This window comes from Erythrolamprus reginae, chromosome Z (assembly GCF_031021105.1).
Source record: "Erythrolamprus reginae isolate rEryReg1 chromosome Z, rEryReg1.hap1, whole genome shotgun sequence".
Lineage (NCBI taxonomy): Eukaryota > Metazoa > Chordata > Lepidosauria > Squamata > Dipsadidae > Erythrolamprus > Erythrolamprus reginae.
This window is the reverse complement of record NC_091963.1, coordinates 145,921,379-145,941,710: the sequence shown is the minus strand read 5'-3', so window position 1 is coordinate 145,941,710 and position 20,332 is coordinate 145,921,379. Positions and strand designations below refer to the sequence as shown.

The following is a 20,332-nucleotide window of genomic DNA, read 5'->3' as shown; positions in this document are numbered from 1 at the left end:
CATTATCTTGTAGAGACAATGCTGAGGGTAGTCATCATACTTTGGTTGCTGAGTGACATGAAGTGCCAGACAGAAGCCGTATTTTGCCCTGGAAATGACCCTTCTCCTATCCTTCATGAATGGTATAAGCCAGGAAAGTTCCTCATTGGCGGGATCACAGCTCAGATTGCCTATGTCCTAAAGCAACATTCTTTTGATGAACATCCTTCACATAATTCATTTATACCACCCCTGTAAGAAATTCTCTTTTTTCTTTTTTTTAAACTTCCCCTCCACATGTCATTTGAAGCTCCAAAACAAAACAAAAACAAAGCTTCAGAGATGTTCTGATAAATTAAGTGTAAACTATTGCAATCCTGAGTGATATTTCATTGTAGGACCATATAAGATAAAAGTTGAAATGTATTACCATATAAGGTAATGTAGAATGTAAAGCATGCTCATGTTGAGTAATTGGTTGTGACCTGCAATGTGATTGGGCCAGAGCATTATAATATGCAGATCACCTCATCATTTCCTTGTTGGTCATTGTTGGTCGTTGGTGGTCTTGTTGGTCGTTTGCAGTGGATGGTAGCAGGAGCAGTTTGAGTGTGAGTTAGATATTGAGTAGAACTGAGATAGTGATATGAAAAAAACCTGGATACTCTGGATATCCTGCGATACTCTGATTATATATATCTGAACAATTGCAAGTTTTCACACTCATTTTTAAAAAGTTTTTTTTATTTGTAATCAAAGTATCATGAACATTGTTTCAACAGTGTATCAGTTTCACAGAGCTTTTGGGAATCTTTAAAGGTAAAGGTAACAGTTCCTCTGCACCTGCATACTAGTCATTTCTGACTCTAGGGGAAGTGCCCATCTTGATTTCTAAGCTGAAGAGCCAGCACTGTTTGAAGATATGTGTGTGATAATGTGGTTGGCATGACTAAACACTGAAGGCACACGGAGCACTGTTACCTTCCCCCCCAAAGTGGCCCCTATTTTTCTACTTGCATTTTTTAATGTGCTTCTGAACTGCTAGGTTGGCAAAAGCTGGAACAAATAATGGGAACTCACTGTTACGTGGTGCTAGGGATTCGAACTACTGAACTGCCAACCTTTTTGATTGACAAGCTCAACATCTTAGCCACTGAGCCGCTGCATCCCTTTGTAATCTTACAGACCCTCAATTTTTCTATTGTATATGTTGTTTGTGGGTCAGGTTGACTCATCACTAAAACCTACACTGTAATAGAATAGTTACTTAGGCCACAATTAATATGATCCAGGGCATTAGAAGTATTGTGTGTAGGTCTGGGAAACAGTGGCTCACTGGCTGCTGACTCAACCCTTGCGCGGAATTACCAAAGACCTTCTATGCAATTCAGACAAAATTGCAAGTACAGAGCTGTGACTTTGGGGAAATGGTTGACCACATTTTTTCCAACTACCCTCCTTGAACTCAAATTCCACTATGTCCACCAATGTCTCATTGTCTACATTGAAATTTCCCAGTTGCATACTCTAAATGAATTATCAACTAGACTTTACATAATAATAATAATAATAATAATAATAATAATAATAATAATAACAACAACAACAACAACAACAACAATAATAACAATAACAACAACAATAACAACACCTCACAGTTTCCTGAAAGCTAGTCTAGTTGTTGACTTCCAGACCATGATCTACCAAATGTCACCCAATAATAAAGACCAATGGTCTTTATAACTGATGCTTCTCACAATGTGCAAGTTTCATTGTGTGGTTGCAGTAATGGTTGTTGTTGCTTCATGGAAAATATTCTCCTTGCCTCAGTTCCCTCAGTATTTCACTTATGCCTCAATTACATTTTCAGAGCTGTCTTAAAATTTTATCAGCATTCCCTGAGTTTGGTATTTGCGGTGAAAGAGATCAACTCAAATCCAAGACTCTTGCCTAATGTTACCCTTGGGTTTTTCATCTGTGACAACTATTTTGATGCTCAGTGGACTTACCGTTCCACTTTGGAACTGCTCTTTGGATCCAATGGGTTGGTTGTCAACTACAGATGTGATATTAAGGAAAATCTCATTGTGGCTATCATTGGTGGATTTGGGGCTGATATCTCATTCTTCATGTCGGATATTATAAGCCTTTATAAAATCCCACAGGTAAGATACAGTATATGTAACAACATATATGGAAACTCATCCATATGGCAAAATTGAAGGGGACGGGGAACAATTCTATTTCAGGTAGGAGTTAGGTTATCTTTTAATGGTATATAAAAGGGCCCAATGAAATTTGAGAGTTGGATTTAAGCCCAACCTGATGTATCATTTTCCAAGGCACCAGAAAGTCAACAAGGAATAATGGATGGAAGCTGACCAAGGAGAGAAATAAGGAGATAAGGATAAACTTTCTGACAGTGAGAGAAATCAATCAGTGGAACAGCTTGCCTGAGGACGAGGTCATGACAGTTCAACCACTTGAAACTTTCAGGAGGAGATTGGACTGCCATTTGTCTGAAATGATGTAAGGACTCCTGCTTGAGTGGGGGGTTGGACTAGATTATCTGCAAGGTCCCTTCCAACTTTAGTAACAGTAATAATCTAGTAATAATTATTTATTTAGCATTTAGTGAATAGCAGTCATAATGTTCAGAGTTTTATTAACAATGGATAATGGAAGCTCATGAAAGGAAACATCTTGGAAAAAGTATGCATGTATGTATCTGCAAAGTCTCTAACAAAAAAAAATACCTTTCCCAAATTAGTAGAGACATTCCAATGATAAGCAACCAACTGTGCATTGTATTTTAGCTTGTTTATGGCTCATTTGCTCCTGAGAAGATGAGAAAGACAGCAACTACTTTTTATCGGATGGCTCCCAATGAGAGCCTTCAGACTGCAGGGATTATCCTGTTGCTGAAGCATTTTGGATGGACCTGGGTTGGTCTCTTAATTCTGGATGATGACAGTGGAGACAATTTTCTCCAAGTTCTGGAACCACTTCTTTCTAAGAACAGGATCTGCGCTGCTTTTGTGGAGAGATTTCCCAAGCAATCATTTTTCTTTATTTTTAAAGGTCATACAATGCAGTCGCTGACTATTTATTTAGTCAATGCCAAAGTCAACACATTTGTCTTCTATGGTGAAAGCAGCACCATGATGCTTCTGTTTCTATTCATGAGATATATAGATGAAAGCCTTGGAAAACTGTGGATCTTGACAGCTCAAGTAGATCTAACATTAACAAAGGCTCATCGATCCTCAGATCTGCAATTGTTTGATGGAGCAATTACCTTTGCTATACACACCAATCAACTGCCAAGATTTGATGAATTCCTTTGGGTCACCAAGCCATTCCAGACACAACGAGATAGTTTGTTCAAAGAGTTCTGGGAGCAAAGCTTTGATTGCTCCTTTTCAGGGAGTAATAAACTAGTGGAAAGTGATGCAGCATGTACTGGGAGCGAAGATCTAAAAATGCTACCTACACATTTATTTGAAATAACTGGCCACAGTTACAGCATCTATAATGCAGTCTATGCAATAGCACATGCTTTTCATGGCATGGATTTACTTAGGTCTAAATACAAAACAGTAGAAGAGAGTACAAGGGAAGGACTTCAAAATCAAGACATCTGGAAGGTAATAACTTGTGAATCAAAGACCTTCATTGCAAGAAGCAGATTGAAAAAACTAGTACCATGTCTATTGAGCTTCTTCCTCACTTTCAAATTATTGAGGAGGTAGTGAAGTAACATATGTCCCATTTTTGTATAATTTGTAATATATTTGTCAGGCATCAGTGAGAGTGCTTGTGTTTTTATTTATTTTTTATTCCCATACCTTTTATTTCTGGATTTTGTCTAACATTTCTAGTTAACACTTCCAATGTTAATACAAATAGTAAAGTGGACAGTGGACAGTCTTGTCTTGTGTTTTTATTTATACTGAAATTCTTTCATGTCCCCATTTACTGTCACTTTTGCTGTTTGCTTGGAGTATATTGTTTTGATCATATTTATAAAGTTTTTGCCAAAGTCCATATATTTTAATTGTGATATCATGATTGCCAATTTACATTATCAAAAGCTTTTTGCACATCTAAAAAGATCAACAACAATTGCTATCATGTTACACCCAGTCCTTCTTTTCATTAAAATAGATATATCCAACTCCTGAAATATTCTTTCTATGTTTTAGCCTCCAGATTCCTAATAATCTTTCTTGCCCCTCTCTGCACTCTTTTTAGAGTCAACATATTTTTTGTATTGAAGCAACCAAAACTGGATGCAATATTCCAAGTATAATGTTACCAATAAAGTGTTATCTGAAGTAGACCCAGAGACAGGGTTTGAGCAATCGGTACTTTTATTCAGCTCAGAGAATAAGTGACAGCTCAGCAAGGTAAAGTGACGATTCAGCGAGTACCGACTGGCTCTGCAGGGAGAAGCCGCTTCTTTTATACTTTTGCGGTTCCCGCCAAAGCGAGAGCCGGCCGCGTCTGAGCCAATCAGGAGCGACTTCCTGCTTGGGCTCAGACAGCGCTGGAAAAGAGGAACAAACTATTTACAGCGTTACAAGGTAGCCATTTCAGGATACAACACCCCTCCCCTCATAGTTGGACCCATCCATCAAGAAAGCCACGTGACGAAGTCGTCCAATCGGTGAGGCCTTCGAGACTCTCGCGCTGACCTGCGCAGTCCATTTTCTCCTTCGCCACTGACTGTGGAGGATGGCTCGCCGCTGTTCTCCCGGTGCGGCGGACTAGGCCTGGCGGGCCCAACGAAGGCCTCGGAGGACGAGGATGGCTCGGCGTCGCTGGATGGTTCCCCCTGGCCCGATAAGTCTCTCTGCGTGTTTCTTAGTTCGGGCAATGTATAAAAGTCTGTTGAGGGGGGAGAGTCCGAGTCAGCGGGTTGTTGTAATTGGTTTTCAGTTCGTTTCCGAATGTGGTCTATGTGTCGTTTCCACAAACGACCATCCTCCAGTTTAACAATATAAGTCTTGGGTGCATTTTGCTTAACAATAATTCCCTTCATCCAGTTTACATTTCCATCAAAGCATTTTACATATACATTTTGACCCAAATACATTTCTCTTTCTGGTTTTATGCACATTTGGTTATTATTCAAACAGAACCTTGGGTTTAACCTGTCTAGTGGTGACCTCAACTTTCTCCCCATCAATAACTCTGCAGGGCTTACATGTGTGTGCGAGTTAGGGGTAATGTGCTGGGTTAATAAGAATTGGTCCAAGTTCTGTTGCACATCTCCAGGGCCTGACCTGTGCAATGCCTCTTTTGCCACCCTTACGTAACGTTCTGCCAACCCGTTAGCCCAGGGCGAGTAAGGCGAGATGAGGGCATGTCTGACCCCCAGGCCATCTAGGAATAATTCGAATTGCCTGGCTGTTAGTTGTGGTCCATTGTCAGACACCAATAGATCAGGGCAACCATGGGATGCAAACAGTCTGCTCAATACCTTGATAGTGGCACTTGTGGTTATGTTGTTCATTGCTATTATTTCCAACCATTTGGAGAAAGCATCAACCACTATTAGGAAATACTGAGATCCCACTGGGCCAGCAAAATCAATGTGGATCCTAGACCAAGGGCCAGCAGGCTGTTCCCACTCAGCCGGAGTTGTTTTGGGGGGATTGGGCCTAGACTCTTGGCACGGGTCACACTTTGAAACCCAACTTTCAATATCAGCATCAAGCCCTGGCCACCATAAATGCCCCCTTGCTAGGCTCTTCATCCTGACAATCCCAGGATGGCCCACGTGTAACATTCTGAGTACCTTTTCCCTTAGGCGTTTGGGGATGATCACTCTATCCCCCCACAGCAAACAACCTTTTACATATGACAATTCAAGCCTTTTGTTCTTAAAATCACACAATTCAGGTTTAACAATATCATTTTGCCATCCCTTTAGAACACAGTTCACTACTTGTTTCAGGATTTGGTCTTGCTGCGTGTGTGCAGCTACCTCTTTTGCTGTGGTTAGTGGGTTTTCCTCGAGTTCTATCATTAGCACGTCTGTGGTTGGAACAGGGTCTTCTACCAAGTCTGCTATGGGGCATCTGCTGAGGCCGTCTGCATGATTGATTTCCTTCCCCCCCTTGTGGGTGAGCTCATACTGATACCCAGAGAGGAAAAGGGCCCATCTGATTAGTCTTGGAGACATAAAAGGTGGAGTGGGCTTGTTGGGGGCTAGCAGGCCTAGTAGGGGTTTGTGGTCAGTGACTAGCTCAAAATTTCTTCCAAAAATGTAATTGTGAAACTTCTTTACCCCTGCCACTAATGCCAGAGCCTCCTTGTCTAACTGGCTATAATTTCTCTCCGTGCTGGTCATGGTTCTTGAAAAAAATGCTATTGGGGCCTCTGTCTGATTAGGTAGAACGTGAGCTAGGACTCCTCCTATGCCGTACGGCGAAGCGTCGCACGTGAGCCTAATGGGTAGTGAGGCACTATATTGGACTACTACACTTTTAGAAGTTAGTAAATTTTTTATTTGAGCAAAGGCTTCACGTTCAATTTTCCCCCATGTCCAGCGGGCTTCCTTCTGGAGTAAACGATGGAGAGGCTCTGCTACTGTTGCCTTCTGCTTTAAAAAAACGGAATAAAAATTAAGGAGGCCCAAAAATGCTTGCAACTCACTCTTATCTCGTGGCTCTGGGGCTTCTCTAATTGCTCTCAGCTTCTCAGTTGTGGGGTGGATACCTTCCTTATCTATTTTATATCCTAGGAATTCAATACTGTTAGTTCCCCAGACACATTTATCAGGCTTGATTCGTAACCCTTTGTCCTGTAGCCTCTTAAGTACTTCCCTTATTCTTTTGTTCACTTGTTCCTGGTTTTCCCCTGCAATTAAGATGTCATCAAAATATGGGATGGCCCCATTTACCCCTGACAATAGGCGTTCCATGATGCTCTGGAATATCCCTGGGGCTATGCTCACCCCAAACTGTAACCTCGTGCATTTGAAAGCCCCCCTGTGCGTTACAATTGTTTGAGCGTTTGCTGTTTGTTCATCGACCGGAAGTTGCTGGTAAGCCTGCGCCAGGTCGATCATTGCGAACCTTTTCCCCTCCCCCAGGGAGTGTAAGAGTTGTTGCACAACCGGAATGGGGTAGGGGTGGTGTTGGAGTGCCTTATTCAGGGTTGATTTGTAATCAGCGCAAACTCTTAAGGAGCCATCTGGCTTCAGGGGTGTCACTATGGGAGTTTCCCATGGCCCCTGTTCCACAGGGACCAAGATACCTTGACTAATGAGTTTGTCCAGCTGTAAGTCTAGCTTGGGGAGAAGCGGGAGGGGAACCCTGCGAGGTTTCAGTCTAACTGGTGGGACCTTGGGGTCAATAGAGAAAGATATGGGGGTTCCCTTATACAATCCTAAGGTGGGGCTGAACACTTCAGGGAATTCTTTCACAAAGTTAGGCATAATATCACAGTTTACATTACACACACCCGAAATTTCAATCCCCAACGGTTCCATCCATGCTAACCCTAGCAGGGAGTGTTTGGCCCCCGTCACAATAAGCATGGGAAGGGTACATTTGACATTCTTAAATACAATAGGTACATTTGCAGTTCCCAGGACCGAGATTACCCCCCCTTGGAAGTCTCTGATCACCAAAGAGGTTTGAATTAGGTCAGCCTCAGACACATTAGGCATATATAGCTTAAATTTTTCCCAGGGCATGATGGTATATCTCGAACCCGTATCTAGCTCCATTGAGCAAGGCTGGTTATTTAGCAACAACGAGATAACAATTTTAGCCCCCTTTTTGGTTGCCGTGTTATTCACGGAATATTGAGAGTTACCTCTATTGTAGTCTCGGTTAGCGGTGGGGTAATTCCTTTGACCCGAGTTGCGGAACGGTCTCCTTTCTCGCGATTGGGGGGGGTGGTTTTGGGGTCGCTGGTATTGTTGTGTGGCAAAAGTTTCTTCTGGTGCCGTTGCCCTGCATGCGATGGCGATGTGGCCTCTCCGGTTGCAACGGCGGCAAGTGGTGTCGCGGAACGGGCATCGATGGCGCTGGTGATTTCCCCGGCAGCCCGCGCAGGGGGCTGGATGAGTAGCTCTAGGGTGTCTCGGTTGGTCTTGCAGGAGGAGGCAGTCGTCCCCGTTGCTAGTTAGCTGGCCGCGGACGTCTGTTCCCATGGCGCTGGGAGACTCGGCGTCGATTTTGGCAATGGTTTCTCGCCTTCCGTGCTCTTTTAATTCTCTTGCCGCTGCGTCGGCTGCTTCCGCGGTTTGCGCTAATTTGATTACGGTTTGTAGAGTCGGCTCATCTTCGGTGAGGAGTTTACTTCTCACTGTGTGGTTCTTCATGCCGAAAATCAAGGCGTCGGTGAGGCGAGCTTCCGGATCTTGAAACTTGCATTGAGCGAGTACCGTTCGAAGCCGCGTTGTGAATTGGCTTATCGACTCGGTTTCTCTCTGAGCCATCATGTGAAATTGATGCCGGTAAACCACGGCTGGTCTGGTTGGTTTAAAATGGCTCGCTAGTTTCTGTTGAAGGACGTCCCACGCTGTGGCTCTTGCTTGTTCTGGTTCGGTGAGAGTTTGGGCAAGTCTACGGATCTCTGCGCCGCAGTAGTTTAGAAAAATAGCCCGTCTGCGATCGGCTCCGGCGTCCTGCATTCCCGCCGCCTCGAGGAATATCTCGAAGGTGGCCATGTACTCGTCCCAAGTCATTTTCTCGGCATCGAAAAGTTCTGGAGCCTGGCCGATCTGGATTTTGTCCATGTTGCACGCGAAGTTCTTCCGTTCGTTCGTCGCCAGTGAAGTAGACCCAGAGACAGGGTTTGAGCAATCGGTACTTTTATTCAGCTCAGAGAATAAGTGACAGCTCAGCAAGGTAAAGTGACGATTCAGCGAGTACCGACTGGCTCTGCAGGGAGAAGCCGCTTCTTTTATACTTTTGCGGTTCCCGCCAAAGCGAGAGCCGGCCGCGTCTGAGCCAATCAGGAGCGACTTCCTGCTTGGGCTCAGACAGCGCTGGAAAAGAGGAACAAACTATTTACAGCGTTACAAGGTAGCCATTTCAGGATACAACATTATCAACACTTCATGTGCTCTTGATTCTATCCCTTTATTAATGCAACCTAGGACCACATTCTACCACAAATCCATTGTTTCTCTTCTTTATCCCTTCTCCTTTTAAAAAACTTTAGTTTCATTGGTTTCTCCAAGGACTTTCATTCAATAATTCACTTGGAGAAACTGTGTCCATTGACCACCATGGGGAAGTGCTTTCTGGATTTGATATCACAAATGTGGTCATGTTTCCAAACAATTCATACCGTAAAGTGAAAATTGGAAAGGTGGATTCCAAAGCACTTGTTGGAGATGAATTTGTGATTCATGAAGATTTAATTGTGTGGCCCAAATATTTTAAGAGGGTATGGATTTTGAGATATTTTATTATTTTGGATGAAAGACTTGGAGATCAGAAAGTGTTGTGGCCTGCCAGCTGTCAGCACAGCTAGTGGCAAACTTGGACAATGAGGGGGTTGGAAGGAACTTGGACCAGTCCTAGGGTCTGGGGGAGGCTCTAATGAATGCTTTGCATTGGAAGCAGATATAGAGTCAAGGCTGTCTGACATTTCCCAACTGCCTTCAGAGTCAGAGATAAGTGGGGAGGAAGAACAGCTTGAGCCTGTTCCAGATAGGTGTATGCACAGAGCTGTCAGGAAAGGAGAACAATTGACTGCCAGGAGCCAATTCAAAAAGAAAGACACATGTGGATGCTGAGTGGCCGCTCCTTGGCTTGGGAATAAATAGAAGCTAAAGGGGAATGGCATCATGGGAAACAACTGTTTGGATTTATTTAGCGGGATTTGTTCATTGTGATTCATGTCTCAGAGACTGAATGAGATAATTTGATTTACAGCTTTGTAGCTGAAAGGTTCTGGCCTGGAAATTATCAAAGAATTGAAATTAACCTTCAGAAAGAGTATTGCCTGGACTTTTCTGTGTGTGAATGCCATGAATTCACAGTAATTAAATAAAGAGGGTTTTTTCAGGACAAGGTGTTCTGTTTTTTGGTTCTGCTAAGGCTAAACAAGAGATTTCATTGTGCAGATCCTTTAACTGATTAAAATTAAGTTTAATCAGTTAAAATGAACTTAATCAGTTAAAATTAACCATGTGTTCAAACTAAAGATGTTTTATCCTGTTCACTACCACCTCACAACTGCATAGCCTCCTGTGCATGCACTTTACTCATATGTGCTCCTTCTACACATACACGCAGCCTCAAAAGATGGGTAACTAGGGTGGCATTACATCCAAGTGGCTGGACAGCCCACCGGCAGTCACCGCTAGAGGTTCATCAGAATCAATCCGAACCGGTTGAATACTACTTCTGATTAGAGGATGACTGCAGTATTCCTCAAGTCTTCAGTCTTGAATTCCATCCTGGTTTCTCAACAGGTCTTGCCCCAATCAGTGTGTAATGACCCCTGTCCTGCTGGCTATCAGAAGAAAAAGAAAGAAGGGGAAAAATTTTGCTGTTATGATTGTGATCCATGTTCTGATGGGAAGATGTCAAACATGTTGGGTAAATTATTCTACTCTACTCTACTCTACTCTACTCTACTCTTCTACTTTATTTACCCCTACACCAGGGTGAAATGCTCTTAGTTTTCTCAGGGTATTGGTCATCAGAGAACTGGTCATGAAGGGAGCATGATGCTCTGCCCACCCACCCGGACACCGCCATTTGGGTTTTACCCTCTGCACATTTGCAAAACATTCTGTGCATGCGCAGAGGGTAAAAGAACCCAAATGGCAGCGCCTGGGCATGTAGGTGGAGCCTCATGCTCCCTTCACAACCAACTCTCCAATGACTGATAGTCACGAGCGAACTGGGAGCATTTTATCCCTGCCCTAAACTCAACTCTTCTATACTCTCCCCTACCTTACTCTCCCCTATTTTTTCTACTCTACACTCTGATATATTATTTTCTTTCAGTGCAAAATTGACCATCTAGTAATTTCCCCTGATTTTATTTCTATATATATAGCTGATTTATTTGCTCTATTGATTCTCATACTGTAAGATTTTACATGCATAAAATTGGGTAATATCACAATGAACAGCTTTCAAACAATTCTTAAAATGAACAAAAATAATTTTATGTAGTGGTCCTGGGATAACATTGTAGCTATTTGGTCTCCTTTCTGGGTTCCCAGCACTCCAGATGATTTACTGTGTTGCTAAGAGAGGTGAAATGGGGGGAATGATATCTAGAGGAGTGCAAGTGGCACTCAACAAAAAACAAAAATGACCAAATATTGGTTAGAAATGCTGAAGAAATTGCACTTTGTCAGACAACATTTCTCAGATTTGTTCCAAATTGGACAGTGGCATTGACACAGGTTAGAAAAGACTCATTGGGAAGATTCTTGCCTGATTATATGGGAATAGTTTGTACACCAAGTTCTCAAGATTATGAGCTTGGCTGTCATGTCTCTGTTGGAGTCTGAATTGGAGACAGAAGATGGACAGCTGACAGACAGAGAGTGGTAGAGTGGCTCTATTGGTTGTGGAGGAAACTGGGAAGGGCAAAACTGGGCAGAGCAGGGGAGAGGTAGAATAAGGGAGAGGAAAACCAAGCCCCACCCCATCCTCATCCTAGGAAAGAACACAAAAGAAAGCAACGTGGGAGGAAGAAAAGGGTCCGGTTTCCTTTCACAAGGCACACCTGGGGATGGAGTTTAAGGGAGAGGCAATTGGGAGGGGCGTTTGTTGGGAACCAATGCTGAATTCATCTAGTGTTAAGAGCGTGGCTGCATTCCTGGCACTCCTCTGGAGTCTGGATTGAATTAGTGCTGTGCTTCTTGCTGGAATTATTCTTCATGTCTGAGACTCATTATCTTACCCTGCTGGAGTAATTGATTGCAATCATTCTGTTTATAGTGTTTGTACTGGAGTAACTGCAGGTTAGTGAGACAGTTTTTTTCCCCAGGCTAGAGATTTAAATAGGATGTTGGAGACAAAGTTGGTGCCAATAAAGGGACTGATACCAGTTCTCTGGCTGTGTTGCCTTCATGCCATACCCTGTGTTTTGGTGGCACAGTGGTTAGAATCTTATTCTAGTGGACAATATTCATGAAGTAACTCACCTCTGGAGTGTTAGCGAAGTTCAGGAAGACCTCTGATCAAGATGGGGGTAATGCAATCATCCTTGTCCTATTTGACCTGTGGGCAGCTTTCACACTATCATTGACTATGGTAACCTTCTGATGTCCTTGAGGAGGATAAATACTGCCATCAGGTCCTGTTAAGCATTCTCCTCATCTTTTTAACATCAACATGAAGCCTCGGTGAGCACGTCCAGTCTATCAGGTATCAATGCTTTCTATACTAGGGTACCCACTTATGGAAAAAAAATTCCCCCTGAAATTAAATTAATTCCATCCCTTTTGATAGTATTAAAGGTGTCAGCATTCCAAGTAATGCGCCCATAGAAAGCAAATTCCAAGGCACCTGAGTTTCTCGAAGAACAGTTTATTGGGTATATAATATTGGCACACACTGGTGAAAGCCAATTCTGAGATTTCCATTGCTTTCACCTAATTTAAAGAAAAAGTTTTTCTCTTTTCCCCACATCACTGGTCACAGGTGCTGGCCAGTTGCTGGGTTGCCGGCTTCTCCGCTGGTCAGCCACCTGTGAGAATATCCTTTGTTCCCACAGGAAAACCTTATTGTTTTGGTTAGAAAACCCAATCCAACTATTTCCCCCCTCCCACTACTATGTGGCAACCCTATGAGCCGGGGTGGCACAGCAGGTAGAGTGCTGTACTGCAGGCCACTGAAGTTGACTTGTAGATCTGAAGGTCAGCGGTACAAATCTCATCACCGGCTCAAGGTTGACTCAGCCTTCCATCCTTCCGAGGTGGGTAAAATGAGGACCCGGATTGTGGGGGCAATAGCCTAGCTCTGTTAAAAAGTGCTATTGCTAACATGTTATAAGCCGCCCTGAGTCTAAGGAGAAGGGCGGCATAAAAATCAAATAAATGATGAATGAATGAATGAATGAATGAATGAATGAATGAATGAATGAATGAATGAATGAATAAATAAATAAATAAATAAATAAATAAATAAAGCCTCCATGATGGTTTCAGCCAGGTTGACTTCAGAGTTAACAAAAGGATCTCAAGACCTGATTCTTTTATTAAGCCTGGGGCTCCCAAGGTACTGGAGACTTTTTGAGAGGACTTTATTATTATGGTAGCTATTTTTAACTCTTTCATTAGTTAGAGTATTACTGTATATTTAAATTTTAACACATTTATCAATATGAATTTTAAGATTTAATATCTGGGCTTATTTGCACCATTGTTTTATTTCATAGTTGTGCATGTCCCAGAGTCATTTTGTGAGATGGGCTGCTATGTAAATTTGAAAAAAATAAATTAGATAAATAGATAGCTCCTGTATAGGCTTTTGTGCTTATTGATATAAATCAAATTTGAACATACGATCAAAGCCCAACCCCTTGTTTTAAATATAGTAAATAATAAGTATATGGGACAGTTGTTAAAAATGTCAGTTATACAGTAAAATATGTTCAAGGTTTCAGTCACACTGTAGTAACCAATTTCTTGGTCTTTTGGAACAAATGTGAACACTCCCACTTATATACATCCATTGATGAGTCTTTAGGAAACTTGTGGGATATATCTAGTGTGGTATTTCCTGATTATGTTCACTAACAGAGAAGATACTCAGCCCAATAAATTACCTTTAGGTTTCATATAATGATCTAATCAGGGTTTTTTTTCAAGCTCAGCTTTAAAAGAGAAGGATGTCAAATCCCAAAATCCCCAGCCAAAATTCTAAGAATTGAAGTCCAAAGTTCTTAAAATGGCCCAATTGAAAATACATTTATATAATCTTATGCATAAATTATATATAACTTGATGCTCCATCAGTCATGAAAATTAGATTTCATACCTCATGTTTTTTCTCTTATTTGCAGACATGATTGCCTGTTCTGAATGTCCAGAAGATCAATACGCAAGTAAGGACAAAGTTCGATGCATCCCAAAAACCATAACATTTCTTACTTATGAAGAACCATTAGGAATCAGTTTAGTGGTGGTTGCTGTTTTATTTTCAGTAATGACCATCATCATGCTTGGAATATTTATTAAGTATAAAGACACCCCTATTGTTAAAGCAAACAACAAGGACCTCACCTACACTCTCCTCATCTCCCTTCTCCTTTGCTTCCTTTGCTCTTTCCTGTTCCTAGGAAAACCTCTCAAACTGACTTGCTTCCTTCGACAATCAGTCTTTGGCATCATCTTCTCTATGGCCATTTCTTCTGTGTTGGCCAAAACTATCATGGTCATTGCTGCATTCATGGCTACAAAACCAGGATCTGGTATGAGAAAATGGTTGGGGAAAAAACTGTCCACCTTAATTGTTTTTTCTGGCTCCTTTATTCAAGCAGGCATTTGTCTGGCATGGATGACCATCTCTCCTCCCTTTCCAGAACTTAACATGAAATCAATGACTGAGGAGATCATAGCAGAATGTAATGAAGGGTCTGTTGTGATGTTTTATCTTGTCTTGGGCTACATGGGGTTTCTGTCTCTGGTCAGCTTCATGGTAGCTTTCCTGGCTAGAAACCTGCCTGATACATTCAATGAAGCCAAGTTCATCACTTTCAGCATGCTGGTATTTTGCAGTGTTTGGTTGTCCTTTGTTCCTACATACTTTAGCACCAAAGGAAAATATATAGTTGCTGTGGAGATTTTCTCCATCTTAGCTTCTAGTGCTGGGTTATTAGGCTTTATCTTTTCTCCAAAATGTTATATTATTTTGCTAAGACCTGAGCTCAACAGCAAGGAGCAACTTGTAAAGAAAAAACATTCATGATTATTAAATTTTGGCTCTCCCCTGAGTTTGTTATATCTAGCTTTGCATTTCAGTAAGGCATTTGATAAAGTAGACCCTAAAATACTACTAGATAATGTAGAAAAATGAGGAATGGACAGCAACACCCCCAGATAGATTTGAAATTTGCTGACCAACTGCACTCAGTGTGTAGTGCTCAATGGACCTGTATCTGCATGGAGGGAAGTATTCAGTGGAATACCCCAAAGCTCTGTTTTAGGCCTAGTACTCTTCAACATCTTCATCAATGACTTGCATGAGGGGTTAGATGGGGAATTCATCAAATTCACAGATGACACCAAACTGGCAGGAATAGCCAACACTTCAGAAGATGGTCTATATTGATGTACCTGCCTGATTCAGTCGCTCATCAAAACTGAGGCCTGGGGAGGTCACCTTGCTTTCTCCTCAAGTCCAGCAAACAGATGCTGGGCAGGAACTGGAGGGAAGCCTCATAGCATCTCTTCCAGTGGGGGAGTGGTGGGGACAGAGAGCCTAAACATCTCTCTTTGCTTTCTTGGGAATCGCCTCTCTTAAGGTATGTTGGCCTTGGGGAACACAGTCTGCATAAAGGAATCAGGATCTTAGGGCCACTGCAGGGCAATTCCATCCATCACCAGATTGAGATATGGAGATTCAAATCAGGCCATGGGGGGGGCTCAATCGCTGGAGGTGTTACATACAGCCATATGTGTTAAATTTACATAGCTGCCGCTGATTGGCCAAGATAGCAGTGGCAGATTTAAGTGGCTTCTCTGCATCTCTCCACCAGTTTTTTTTTTACGGAGCTCACATGACTAAACAAAGTACTTAGCTGTTCTACATCTCAACTCTGATTCCCACGCTGATCTAACAGGAGGTTTTTGAGATTGGACAATCATTTGGACAATCTGGGTGAGATCATCCAAGGGCATGGGATGAGGTATCATGGTCTTCCCCAGGTATGCCCATTTTACACCAACACTCCGCAGTCTGCATTGGTTGCTGATCAATTTCCGGTTACAATTCAAAGTGTTGGTTATGACCTATAAAGCCCTTCATGGCATCGGACCAGAATATCTCCGGGACCGCCTTCTGCTGCACGAATCTCAGCGACCGATTAGGTCCCACAGAGTCAGCCTTCTCCAGGTCTCGTCAACTATACAATATCGGTTGGTGGGCCCCAGGGAAAGAGCCTTCTCTGTGGCGGCCCCGACTCTCTGGAACCAGTTCCCCCCAGAGATTTGAACTGCCCCTACCCTCCTTGCCTTTCGTTAACTCCTCAAAACCCACCTTTGTCGTCAGGCATGGGGGAACTGAGATATCTCCCCCGGGCCTATACAATTTATGTATGGTATGTTTTTAGGTATGTCTGCTTAAAAATGGTTTTTTTAAACTATTTTAAATTGTAAATTATAAATTATTAGATTTGTCATGAACTGTTTTATTGTGAGCTGCCCCGAGTCTACGGAAAGGGGCGGCATACAAATCTAATAAAATAAAATAAATAAATAAATAAATAAATAAAACACCTCATCTCCCTTCTGCTTTGTTTCTTTTGTTCTTTACTTTTGCTTAGAAAACCTGTGAAACTGATTTGTTTCCTCTGACAACGTTGTTTTTGGAATTATCTTCTCTGTGGCTGTTTCTCACGTGTTGGCCAAAACCATCATGGTCATTTCTATATTCATCACCACCAAACCAGGGTTCCATATGAGAAAATGGTTGGAGAAATGACTATCCATCTTAATTGTTTTCTCTTGCTCCTTCATTTAAATAGGCAGGATGATCACCTCTCCCCACATTCCTGAACTGAACATGAATTCCTGATGCTAGGCTCATCTCAATTTCAAAGCTGAACAGTCAGCGCTATTCAAAGATGTCATTGTGGTCATGTGGCCACCATGACTAAATCCAAAGGCACATGGAGTGCTATTACCTTCCCATCAAAGGTGATCCTTATTTTACTACTTGCATTTTTTATGTGTTTCGAACTGCTAGGTTGGCAGAAACTGGGACAAGTAGTGGGAGCTCACTCCATTACGCGGGGCTAGGGATTTGAACTGCTGAACTGCCAACCTTTCTGATTGACAATATCACAGACAATACAGTTCTTGAAAATATGTTGAAAGATCAGCACTTAATTGAAGAATTGAATGGATGAGAGCTGTGTATTTTTGTAGGATATATTGAAACTGTTTGATTTCCTACTTCTAGTTTGGACCTAGGAAATACAAGTTCAAGTCCATCTTAAGGCTTACTGGAGGGCTTTAAAACTTCAAATAAAAGGAAAGTGCCACTAGGCCATTGGAGGAAATTTGGGATGTGTTTTCAAGAGGAAAAAGAATGCCAATTGAAGGTTAGTTAATATAAGTAATATATCACCCAATGACAAATTTTCCCCTGAAAAAAAAAGTAAGAAATTTACATTGGACACATCTCCATTGATACCTTTGTGGTTTATTGTGCTCAGTAGTTGTCAAGAGAGAAACATTCAGAGAAGGTAGAAATTTCATCTACAAAGTTTGGGAAGAATCCCATGGGTATTAATTTTAAGTTTAAGTTTAGGTTTACAGAAATAATCATAAGTAACTCTTTGGTATACAATCTCCTAAGAAGGCAGTTCTCTCCAATGGTGTAGCATGGAAGGCAATTAATCACTCTCCAAACCCAGGAGGTTCCATTTGGTGGAGTGACTATTTATTATGAAATTAAATGACTATAATTCAAATTTTATGACACTGTGCCAGAAGCTTTTCACAAAGTACCCAGAAATCATTCAAAGAGGTTATAATACATTCCACGTTTGCAGTTGTGGGAAAAGAGGACAGGCAGGCTCTTGTCCCTTTAGATTCTGGTGGTGATTTCCATTCACTGGAACATTCTTGTCTGTCAGGCATGCTTTGCTGTTGATGTCGACTCATAGAATGGGAGAACTGTTATAATTGTGTTAGCTGAATGAGTTCTGAATATTTCTAGTTCATGGAAAATAATCTCACCATATGCAGTGGTGTGATTAATGCGGCTAGCTAAAACTAAGACCACTCTAGAGAAAATGTTGAGTGTAGTAATCATACAGTGGTTATTGATTGACACGAAGTGCAAGACACAGGCCACACCTTACCAAAGAAGTGACCCTTCTCCTATCCTTCATGAATGGTATAAGCCAGGAACCCTCCTCATTGGTGGGATCACAGCTCAGATTGTATATGTACTTGAGGAACATTCTTTTGAAGAGCATCCTTCACAGAAGTCATCTATGCCACCTCTGTAAGTAATTCTCGTTTTGCAATTTCTTTTATTTCACACTGTGGTTAGAAAATGCAAGAATAAAGAGAGTCTCAAGGGTGTTTTGTAACTGAAGAAGAGAATATTACAAGGTATCATACCAATTTTTATTTGTAATCACACCAACTGTATTTGTAATGAGTGTTTCTGAAGAGCAAAGAGAGTTTTAGCCAAGCACTGAATGTGCCTACCATAAGGAATGCTGAGGGCCAAAGAATTGAGGCCTTTGAATTATGGTGCTGGAGAAGACTCCTACGAGTCCCATGGACTGCAAGCTGACCAAACCAGTCAGTCGTAAAAAGTTGACCAAACTTGTCAGTTCTGCTTTTTAGAAGATCCTGAAGATGAAACTCAAAAACTCTGGCCACCTAATGATAAGGAAGGACTATTATCTATTATCCAACCATTTATAAAACAAGTCCCACATTTAAAAGTACTCTGTATCTTCTTTTTCTTTTACTTTCAATGTCAATCTGTCCATTTTTACATAATCTAATTTTTTTAAATTACACCTTCTACTCTTTGTGCTTCCTCATTTTTCCAGTACTGTGCACGTACAATTCTTGCTGCTGCCAGAACATAATATTAAATACAATTTCCCCTTGTCATACTAACAAAAATACTTTTGACTTATGATCTATATGCTGCTTTAATGTTTTTTCTAACCATGTATGTATTTTTGGCCGATATTTCTTTGCTTTCACACATGTCCACCACATATGATAGTACGTGCCCAGTGTCTGATTATATTTGTCAGATTTCTTCATGGAAATCTATTGTAGTATGGAATTGTGGAATCAAAATATTCTAAAGTTCCACTCGGATAGCTGAGATCTGAAGCAGAAGAAACTCATAGCAGCATGGTCAATGTAAGATATAAAAGCCAATGAAATCCTAATTAATACTAATAACATTCTATAAAGCCTAGGTAAGACCACACCTAGAATACTGCAACCAGTTTGGTCACCGCATTATAAAAAACAAATAACTGGCTCCAAAACAGTAACTGTGAGAGGGATCTTGGAATCTTAGTGAACAATCACTTAAACATGAGTTAGCAGTGTGCAACAGCAGCCAAAAAAAGCTAACACAATTTTTTATTGTATAAACAGAGACATAGGATCAAAATTATGTGAAATATTCATACCACTTTAAGAAGCCTTAGTAAGACCATACCTGGAATAATGCATCACCCCCATGACAAAATAGATATCAAAACTTTGGAAAAAGTTCAGAGAAGAGCAAGTAAGATGGTTAGAGGTCATAGATTAAAACATAGAACTATTTAAAACAAGAACAGTTACAGGAACTTGGCATGGCTAATCTAGTGAGGAGAAGGACCAGGGGAGACATGATAGCAATCTTCCAATATTTGAGGGGCTGCCACAGAGAGGAGGTGATCAAGCTATGTTCCAAAGCATCTGAAGGACAGATAAGGAATAATGGATGGAAAGTGAACAAGGAGAGAACCAAGCTAGAAATAACGGTAAATTTTCTGACAATGAGAACAATCAACCGATGGAATAGCTTGCCTTTGGAAGTTGTGGGAGCATCATTACTGAAGGCTTTCAAGAAGAAGTGGACTGCCATTTGTCAGAAATAATGTAGCATCTTCTGCTTGGGTGGGGGTTGGACTAGATGACCTACAAGGTCCCTTCCAACTCTGCCTATCTAATCTTAATGTATTTAAGATAGGACGGCTTGTTTCACTTGTCATTGATTTCCACTAAAATATCACCAGAAGAGACAACTATGTAATTACATTTAAGGATTTTGAAAATGGTAAACCAATGTAATGGAAATTATATGAAGAGAAGTGAAAAGAGGTAAGATTTAGCAGGAACAAACACACTGTGGGAATGAACTAACAGAATTCAATCAGGTTTTCACTGGATCTTGCATTAATAATGGTAAACAGACTTAACTATCATTAAATAGAAAGCTAAAAATGTGTGGATAATGGATGTTGCAATACCTGGAGACAGGAGAAAAGGAGAAAAAGAGCTGGATAAAATCACTATACCTTCTATGCCACTAAACAATAACATGTGCCTGCTTCCACTCTTTGGAAAGGTTTCAGTAAGTTCTACATCTATCACAACATCTGATGCCTATTACAATTAGCATTTTTAGGTTTTCATTGTTTCTTCAATGAACAT

General features: G+C 41.3%; 2 protein-coding genes across 2 annotated transcripts in view; one reads left to right on the top strand and one right to left on the bottom strand.

The window, feature by feature from the left end:
- Positions 1-20,332, bottom strand: part of LOC139154299 (uncharacterized) — a 1,065,525-nt gene that overhangs the window by 228,631 nt on the left and 816,562 nt on the right. The window lies entirely within an intron of this gene.
- LOC139153196 (vomeronasal type-2 receptor 26-like) lies at positions 58-20,297 on the top strand. Its single transcript, XM_070726831.1, has 7 exons — positions 58-233; positions 1,850-2,144; positions 2,796-3,626; positions 9,166-9,393; positions 10,427-10,553; positions 13,984-14,687; positions 20,112-20,297. Exons 1-7 carry the CDS (start codon positions 58-60, stop codon positions 20,295-20,297), a joined length of 2,547 nt encoding a protein of 848 aa, XP_070582932.1.

Bases quoted from the DNA above. Each gene is read 5' to 3' on its own strand.
- LOC139153196 (XM_070726831.1), top strand. From the start codon at position 58: ATGAAGTGCCAGACAGAAGCCGTATTTTGCCCTGGAAATGACCCTTCT. The intron at 9,394-10,426 runs GTATGGATTTTG...GTTTCTCAACAG, and splicing joins GGCCCAAATATTTTAAGAGG to GTCTTGCCCCAATCAGTGTG. The intron at 14,688-20,111 runs GTATTTTGCAGT...ATCATTAAATAG, and splicing joins TCATCACTTTCAGCATGCTG to AAAGCTAAAAATGTGTGGAT.